Here is a 9,076-nt window from a genome sequence, read left to right on the forward strand (position 1 = left end):
GAAATCCAGGTCTAAATACTAGCAAGGGTGGGTAAATTATGGAAATCTTTTATAAGTCTTTGGGCGTATAAACATCAAAGGAATGTCGTTAGCCTTTTTTAATCTCTGCCACAGCTTTTGGTTTTTACCAATTGAAATGTACACGTTGTGTCCAACAGAGACCTGGAACATAAAATGCGGCTGGTGGGGGCGGATGGAGTAGGAGCAAGAGTGGGGAAAAGAAAGTTCCGGCGTCTCCCCTGACATAAAAAAAAATCAATAAAATCTTCCTAAAGCCCACGGTGAAGACGGTCGAGGGTGATCACGGCAAATATTTGCATCCATATCCTATGCTAAATCGGAGGGAAAAAAACTGCATTACTTCTTAGCTGTTTGCCTAATTGTACTACACGCTGCACGCAGCTACAATTGCATTTTACCTCAATGAAAACCAGGCTGGTACAGGAGCAGAGAAGCATCATTCTACAAACAACATAAGAAGATGAGTAGGCCTCCAGCTGCAAAGGTCTTCAGCGTTTTATATTTAGCTAGATGGATCCCAGAGTTTTCCAGCATTACGATGGGAATTGCTGCCCTATCAGCTGAAAACCACACGCGTTTTCTCAATCACGCAGACGTCTTTAGAGGGGTAAAATACGAAGGGGGGGGGGGTGCAGGGGAAGATGGAGCATGGGAATGGCGTATACGTGTTTAAGAAAACCAGCTTCCTTTCCGTCTATTTAATATAATCACAACCTATTTCCTGACTCCAGGCTGGCACGGCTCTTTATCCAGTTAACATTCCCAAGGCTGATGCCTGAAGTATCTAAGATCACTTTCAAATGCCCTTTCTAACAAGACCTGAGCAAGAGGCCACTAATTTTCACTGAACAAAAAGCCACTGGAGAGAGATCCGTTTGTCAATATCAACTGGTCCAGCAATTTCCCATCTTCAGACACATCGGCCTATCTGAGCTGGCAGATGTTTAGACAAGATTTTATAAATTGTTCAATATCAGACCATAATGAACCCCAACTGACCATTCCAAAGCAGCTAAAAGCATTCAGGATCTCCCCTGCTGGGATCTAATAATGCTCTCACGCTGGAACATTATTAATCATGGAATAAAATAGATGAGCCTCTTGAAAAATAAGTGTATGATTGATTAAAGGGCAATCTAAGAAGCTATTATTCTTGTTTTATAACCGTAAGTTATATTCACTCAATTTATCTTTTGGGGAAAATAAATGATTGTTCGTTTCTTTTCTGAAATTATATTATATGAGGATTCCCATTATTTTACTAAAAATTAAAATGATTAGTTAGCTGATTTTATGAGCCCAGTCAAAGTGGATTTCCAACGAGACTGTAAAGATACGGTTTACTGAGATAAAGAAAAACGGGGGGGAATCATAAAAAGCAGGAATTGGACTTTTTTATCTTTTTTTTTTTTTTAAGTCTTTGCGTATTTTAGTCAGAAGCAGAAACAAAGAAATTAGAAATAAGCCGTAGTTGATTATAAATCTTTTTTTTTCCTAGAAATGGTGGATTTAAAGATTGTTAACTCAAATAAAGAGCTACTTCACACCCAATATAAATAGTTTATAAGAAACATGCATGTATTCACATCACTCTCTCTACGCATATGCATGTATATATACAAATACGTATTTGCACACATGTGTGTATTTAAAGCTTAAGTATAACGGAACAACCCAGAAGGAATTAATTTATGCAAAGCATATCTTTGCAGCATATTTAAATTGCTTACTCATTTTATGGTCTAGGCTCTACCAGTGAAATTACAACTTTCGTCATTTTCTAAATAATAGATTATTATTTGGGGGGAAATGAACGAAAAACACCATATTGTTGCAGACTAGTCTGTTTTTATTTACAATTAGAGATATAAATTAGTAAAGAATTCTCGTTAAACAACCAAAGATTGTATAACCATCAACGTTTCAAATAAAAACCAGGCAAAATTTATTTACAAAAAGTTCAGATTCCATTGCAATACAACTTGCATAAATTACTAGAAGCTTTATATCGTTACAAAAATAAATATCAAATTTGTTTCCACTTTGTAAGGACTCAAGTTCTCCAATCACGTCTTTATTATCTCTACTGTATACATCTTTTACAAATAAATTTTACAATAAATCCTATCACACCTATCGAATATATACCGTGGCAATGAAGTGATCAATTCAAGATATCCTGAGAAAAACAGATCTGTTTTCAAAAGTCACACATACATTGGGGAAACTATACTATACCAGCAAACTCACATATGTCCAACAAAATTCTGGTTTAATAATTAGAGTCTGAAGATTTAATAGTGCTCTGTGGTCTTCTTTTATACAGTGGCACAAGATGTGATCCGGATTTAGAGATTTGTTATATATATTAGCTCGGGGAGAGATGATGGCTTGCTGACTTTTTTCAAAGCAATTGTGACACCTACCTGTGGACCAAGGAAAAAACCAGATCATCCAAAAATCCTTCAATTACACTCTAACACCATTAAAAGGGGGGAGGGGGGGGGAGGAAAGGAAGTAAGGCAAAATTCTTACTCGCCTAATTTCTTCTAACAAAAGAATTAGTTGGAAAAAAATATCGGCAAGGCGATTTGTTGTTGTTGTTGTTTATTTAGCCCTAAACAGCGGAGGTATTAAAAGTGCCATCGCTATCTAGGCAAGAGGCAAGTCACAGATAACATACCCTGCTTAAGATGCATGTCGGTCTCTAATAATTGTCCCTTTTTTATTTTAAATACACGGTCACTGCGTGAAGCCTCACTCAGAACGTGCAATTTTAGCACTGCCACGTGAGCACAAGCACTTTGTTTTTAAACAACAATAGCTTCAAAGATTTTCTTTTTTTTCCTAAAGCTTTCTTTCCGTAACATTTAAATAGCCCTTACGGCTTTGCCTTACACAAGCTAAGAGTATGCAAGGTGAGGGAACTGCCTAACCTGACTTTAAAATTAAGACAAACCCGCGAAAGAGAAGTCGTAATGAGAGGTTTAAAAAAAAAAAAAATCAGAAAAGAGTGTCTTACTTCGTAATCAGACTCTCAAGTAATGAAGCAAGAAATTAATGTTCAGCAAGTCTAGAACTGTGCAGCGTGTCTTAGACCTGATGCCAAATGATCAGTGTAATAGAAAATGTTCTCACTTACTTGCATTGCTGTGTGATTGCACTTCTATAGGTATGGTTGTACTCCTACTGTGCAGACTTCAGTGGGATCTGTCAAAATATAACCGTCAGTTAGTCACAGGACACAGCCAGCTAACTAGATTATACAGCGTGGGTAGGTCCCAACCCTCACTCGCGCAGAATTCGTAGCCAGGTCGTTTAAAAGGCTGGCCAATGTTTTATAATTGCCCCTACCTCGAGTGTTTTGTCAGAAGAAGCTGACAATTATATTAGTGCAAAACTTCTTTTAAACTCCCCCCCGCCCCCCACCCCCAAAAAAACCAACAAAAAAACCAAACCCAGTGAAAAATGTCACGCTCCACGGAATTTCACGTCCAAGGTCAGCAATCAGCTGAACCCAAAGCTGCAAAAAAAACCGTGAGGATACTGGAAACAAAGACAGCAAAGCCAGTTTGTCTAAAAAATAAAATAAAATAATAAAAAAAGTAATTTACAGGCAATGACAGCGGTGCTCTCTGGCTATCTTTGCGCGGAGCTTTCCTTTAAAAAAATGACTTTCACAAGCTGCGCCTGCAGCCTGCGAGCCTGCCCTACGAGCCGCCTTTTACATCCCCTCGCTCGGTTCTCAGAGGCAGGTGTCGACGGGACGGCGGCAGGCCGGGTTTTTAATCCCCAGGTTACCACTATCGCCCGTCGCGACTGGGTGGCAGCGGTGACAGTGCTTCCTCCAGAGACGGTTTCGGGATTTACGGCGTCTAAAGGACCGGGACGGGTCGGGGAAGGAGGGCGAGGGAGGACGGGGGGGGGAATAAAGCGGCAAAAGCGAGTCACCTACCTTTCTTAGAGTCATAACTAGAGGGCCTGTAATGTTGTTCTAGCTGGTTAGTGATGGTTTTCAAAGAGTCACTGCTCTGCTTGTGGACAGAGCTGGCGTTTAGGACAGTCTGACTTAGTCCCTCGTTTGAAGCCACTGCGGCGGAGTTGTATCTCAGGATTCCCTGGCTCTGGAGCGCGTTAAAGTTCCCATAGTTTGTATAATTGCTATAAAAAGGTGAGGTGTAATAAATATGCCTCCCCAGGAGGGAGGAGGGCGAGTAGGCAGCGCTGTGCGGGGCGGAGGCGGGGGGGGCCGAGGAGAGCGCCGCAGCCTGGCCCCCTTGCCCCAGGCTCTGGCTTTTGAGGTCCGAGGTGGCGATTTCGGCCAACGACCAGAGTTTGGGTTTACTGGCCGGCGTCGGGGGCCCGGGGGAGGCTCGACCCCCCAGCGCCGCCTTGCTGGCGCTGCGGGCGGCGTCGGCGTGCGGGTGGCCGAGGAGCGGAGCCTCCACGGCGGCCAGCGGCGAGGAGGTGGCCGGCTTGGCCGGCGGGTCGCGCTCCCCACCGCCTCCCCCGTCGTCCTCCTCGATGTCCTCCTCCTCCTCGTCGTCCTCCTCCTCCTCTTCCTCCTCCTCCTCCTCCTCCTCGCCGTCCTCGTACTTGTCCTTGCCCTCCGAGCCCGACTCGCAGAGGGGGTCGCCCGCTCGGCAGGGCAGCTTCTCGCCGTCCGATTCGGCCGAGCAGGAGTGGTCCGTCAGCGAGTCCACTTGCAAGCTGATCCCTGCGTGGGGCCGCCGGGCACAGAAAGGCAGAGTCAGGCCCCGGGGAGCGGGGGGGGGGGGGGGGAGAAGCGGAGAACGGGGGGAGAAGCGGAGAAGGGGGCGAGAAACGGGCACGGCCACCGCCACCGCGGCGGGGAGGGGAGAAGCCAGCCATCCCGGTGGTTTCCCTACGATCCCCGTTCCCGGGAGCATCCCTCCCCACGGGCTGGCTCCGCCGCGGCAACCCCGCACCGCCCCCCCTGCCCCGGCTACCGGCTCTACGCGGCCACAAGCTGCCGGAGGAGACGGGACGGGACACCTTTTTGGGGGTCCCTTTTGTTAAACCCCCCCAAACGCACCCGCACCCCCCATCCCCGCTGCCCCACTCGCGGAGAGGGGGGGGACGCGACGGGGCGGGCTGGGGACCACCCCGCCGCCCCCGCGGTCAACCCGGCGCCCACCTTCATCCTCCGCGGAGGTTTCGTTGCTTTCGGGCATCTTGTGGGGACTCTCCTCTTTCGTCCTCGCCCCGTCGCCTTCGTCGTCGTCCTCATCCTCGCTCTTGTTCCGCGGGGCCCAGGTCATCTTGTTCTCCTTCTTGAGCCGGCGGCGGGCGTTGGCGAACCAGGTGGAGACCTGGGTGAGGGTCATCTTGGTGATGATGGCCAGCATGATCTTCTCGCCCTTGGTGGGGTAGGGGTTCTTGCGGTGCTCCTGCAGCCAGGCCTTGAGGGTGGCCGTGGCGTCGCGGGTGGCGTTTTTCCTGTACGCGGGGTCGTTGAGCTGGTAGGGGTAGGCAGGGCTGCCGTACGGGTGGTAGCTGATGGCTCCGGTCATCCCCGTCGTATGGGCGTCGTAAGGGGAGCCCTGGACAGAACAAAACGGTGGGGTTGGCAATTTGTTATTGCTGATAGCCATTAGTAAGTTGTCAAGGCGAGATCGGCGGTTCTAGTCGTATTTCCCCGGGATGGTGTCTTGTATCCATATTCTATGAAGGGGGGAAGCAGCACCCAAAGGCCATTAAGTTGCGATTTCTCTCCCCCCCCCCCTTCCTCCGCCCAGCACACGCGCTTAAAATCGGCGATGTTTGAATCTTTCTGCCTAATTTCAGCTCCTTGTAATTGAATCTTTCCCAATATAATTTCTGAACGGCGGAGACATTTTAAAGGCCCTACAGGTAGCGTCTTGATATCTACATTTCTCTCCAAGGTTCAAAAGATGTTTCCTTTTTCGCTATAGAAAATACAACAAAGCCGCCACTTAGCAATTCACTGCACTAATGCATTACAAATCCAATTTGCAAATCAGAAGATATGCACCGTTTCGAATTGTTCAAATGCGATGTAATTAGCATTTTAATTCGCCCTTTAACGTTTAAATTGCGCTTATTTAAGGCTGCATAATGCAAGAAAAGTTAAAGATATCGCTAAGGAACTCGCTAACTTTCAGCACGGCTCTGAATCCCACAGATCGCCGAGGCACAGGCGCAACATCACCCAAATATCCCGCACAGTTCACAACCTCGCTGCAACTTCCAGCCCCTCGCCTACCGCTTCCCGACAGGAAAAAAAAAAAAAAAAAAAAACCAAAACAAAACAACAAGCAAGCGAGATCCTCAGATCTTCTATACCACCCCGAAAAAAAAAAAAAAAAAGACCGCTCGACCGTTTACGCACCGTATTTTACAGGCAGAAAGCAAGGAGTTTCCCTGTCACTTTGCAGGGGAGAGCGAACTACCCCCGCTGCCGTCCCCTCCTCGGATCTCGCCAGCGGCTCCGGTCTCAAATTCCGGGCACAGGTCTTTGTGTGTACGGACTAGATACGGGTCTGACTCTGGGTGTGTGTTTATAAAACTATATCATCACCTAGACGTGCCGTTTCTTTCTATACTTTATGGTTTTATTTATCTAGTTTATGCTCAGAATACACACACACGCAATGGCAAACGCTGCTTTTAACTAATAAGAAGAAAGTGAAATCCGAAACTGCGGCCACCACAACCATCTTGGGCTTAAGCGAAGCTCACAGATCGCAAACAGATGCTCCTTTTCATTCCTAAAATCCAGTTAAACCATTAGCACAAAACACACTGAAAGTAAATAAAACCACACGGGGATAAAGCCCGCAGCGCCTCTAAACACCGACTTAAAAAGCGAGGGGAAAAGAGAGAAAAGAAGAAGAAAAAAAAAAAAAGGGAAAAAAAGAAACCCTCCCCTATACTACCACAGCGAAAAGAGGAAAAAAAAAAAAAAGAGAAAGCGGGGGGGGGAAGGGGGGGGGGCGAGAATTGAAAACATCCAACCCAACTGCCTGAGACGATCCATATTTCTTTAACCAGGGCGCCCGCCCGGCTCCGCGAACCGCGGGGCGAACCGGGGTCCCAGGCCCGCCGGTACCGCGTTCGGCCGGGGCGCGGAGCGAGGCGGTGTCCGGTCCCGGTCCCGGTCCCGGTCTAGGTCTCGGTCCCGGTCTAGGTCTCGGCCCCGGCCCCGGCCCGCCGCTCCGCTCCGCTCCGCCCGGCTCGGCTCCGCTCCGCTCCGCCCGGCTCCGGCGGCCCCGGCCGGGCTTGGAGGCGGCGGCGGCGGCGGCGGTGCGGGAGCGGCCGGGCTGTGCGGCGGTGGTTGTCGGGGGGGGGGGGGGGCTTGATGGTGAGTGTGTGAGGAGAGAGGCTGAAGATGATGAGGATGAGAATGCGGATGCTAATGAAGAAGGAGAGGGTTTCTCTTCGGTAGTTACCATGTAGGAGGGGAATCCCGTGGCGGGGTCTGTGGAGTACTGGAGCGGGCTGGTGAAGCCTGTGGCCGCCGCCTGGGCGGTGAAAGCTGCCGAGCCCGGGTAAGGGCTGAACGCCGATCCCGACGAAGACCTGGCCAGCTCCTCGCTCCTGGGGGCCGCCAGCGCCGACGCCCCGTAAGCCGGGCAGGAGTACAGAGCCAGCGAGCCGGGGGGCTGGTAGAGGTAACCCTGAGGATAGGACATGGCTTTGCACTGGCGTGCACAGGAGCAGGGAGGGGGCGAGGGTGACCGGCCCTGCTGCTGCCGCTGCTCCTGGCGCTGCTTTCGTGCTCTCCCTCTTCTCCCGCCCTCCCTCCCTCCTCTCCCTCTCTCTCTCTCTCTCTCCCCCTCCCCGGTTGGCTCTGTGCAGTTATGTAGAGAATCAGAATTGTTATACGCTCCCCCCCATGCGCGCCCGCTCCGAATAAAAACAAACAGGAGGGAAAGGAGAAGAGGGGAAAAAAAAAAAAAAAAGAACCAACACCCCCCCAAAAGGGAAAAGAAATCGAGCGGTCAGAAATCTAACCGGGAGGGGAAGGGCATCTGGGAGAGGCGGAAGAGGAGAGGGTTAATAAAAAGAGAAAGGGAGCGAGAAAGGGAAAGGACCAGAAGGGGAGAGCGAGGGGGAGAGAGAGAGAAGCGAGCCCCCGAAATCAGAAAAGTGGCTGCTGCATATGGAGTTCTCCCAGCCAGGCAGCCAGCTCCCCCAGCGCCTGCGAGCCTGTATTTTGGGGGAAGTATAGAGTCTGGAGTGAAGAGTTGAGGAAGGAGCGCTCGAGTTTCTGAGGGACATTGGAAAACGGAGCTGTCCGTCACCGCCGCTCATCTGCATAGAGCGCCGGGCCCGCCCCCTCCCGCTCCGGCCCGTCTCCTCCCGCGGCCGGCAGGCAGGGAAGAAGGCAGGGAAGGCAGGGAAGAAGGCAGGGAAGAAGGCAGGCAGGCTTTGTAATGCAAGCCAGCCTCTCCGACTGCGAGCACACTGCTGAAGCCAAGCGATGAGACCGCTCATCAGCTCCTCTCCGGACTCGCCGAGCCATAAATACTCTTTTCCTACACTCTCCATTACACCCCCACGCCCCCCTCTTTCTTACACCCAGGGAACAGAAAAAAAAAAAAATGTATTCGAAATATATGCATCCCTGCTTTCACGCACGGCTCTGAGCGGCGTGCGTTGGCAGGGTGGGCGAGTGGGGTGGGCAGCGTGCGAGGGAAAAGCACTTTGGCAAAAGTACTGCCCTAGACGGTGGGAAAGAGAGAGATTTCTCAAATCCCCACGGCCAAGATCGGGCTGTTCCTGGCAGCGAGAGCTTTAGAGTTGGTGAAGTAGTCAAGATCTGGTCGTGGAGCGCGTTTGCACATGAAGGGAGAAAAGAAAAGGAAAAAAAAAATAGAAATCTCCTCATCTTTCTTTCATTTTTATTCTTCCTGGTGTGGTGCGTGGGGAAGAGGCCTGGGTGACTCCTTCCGGGGGGCTAGCTGCCTTTCCCCCCCCCCCCTTTTGCAGTTCAGATAAATCTCTCCTGGAATAGGATCACCATGTAATTAATTTCCCAAATAACGTAATCTCTTCCTCTGCCCCCTCC

The 9,076-nt window shown here is 49.9% G+C and overlaps 1 protein-coding gene across 1 annotated transcript; it reads right to left on the reverse strand.

Moving 5' to 3' along the window:
* Window positions 1–1,778: 1,778 nt before the first annotated feature.
* IRX2 (iroquois homeobox 2) lies at window positions 1,779–8,733 on the reverse strand. The gene is made up of 5 exons (XM_075024279.1): window positions 7,455–8,733; window positions 5,180–5,585; window positions 3,977–4,738; window positions 3,164–3,231; window positions 1,779–2,447 (listed from the first exon to the last, which is right to left on the reverse strand). Exons 1-4 carry the CDS (start codon window positions 7,695–7,697, stop codon window positions 3,188–3,190), a joined length of 1,455 nt encoding a protein of 484 aa, XP_074880380.1. The 5' UTR covers window positions 7,698–8,733; the 3' UTR covers window positions 1,779–2,447; window positions 3,164–3,187.
* Between the last annotated feature and the right edge of the window lie 343 nt (window positions 8,734–9,076).

The sequence above is a fragment of the Buteo buteo genome, chromosome 3, assembly GCF_964188355.1.
Source record: "Buteo buteo chromosome 3, bButBut1.hap1.1, whole genome shotgun sequence".
NCBI classification, from domain to species: domain Eukaryota; kingdom Metazoa; phylum Chordata; class Aves; order Accipitriformes; family Accipitridae; genus Buteo; species Buteo buteo.

What these genes read in the sequence shown, in the direction of transcription:
- IRX2 (XM_075024279.1), bottom strand. Translation starts at nt 7,697, where the DNA reads ATGTCCTATCCTCAGGGTTACCTCTACCAGCCCCCCGGCTCGCTGGCT. An exon ending in AACCTCCGCGGAGGATGAAG is followed by an intron (nt 4,739 to 5,179) that starts GTGGGCGCCGGG and finishes GGCCCCACGCAG; the next exon opens with GGATCAGCTTGCAAGTGGAC. An exon ending in TAGTTATGACTCTAAGAAAG is followed by an intron (nt 3,232 to 3,976) that starts GTAGGTGACTCG and finishes ATATTTTGACAG; the next exon opens with ATCCCACTGAAGTCTGCACA.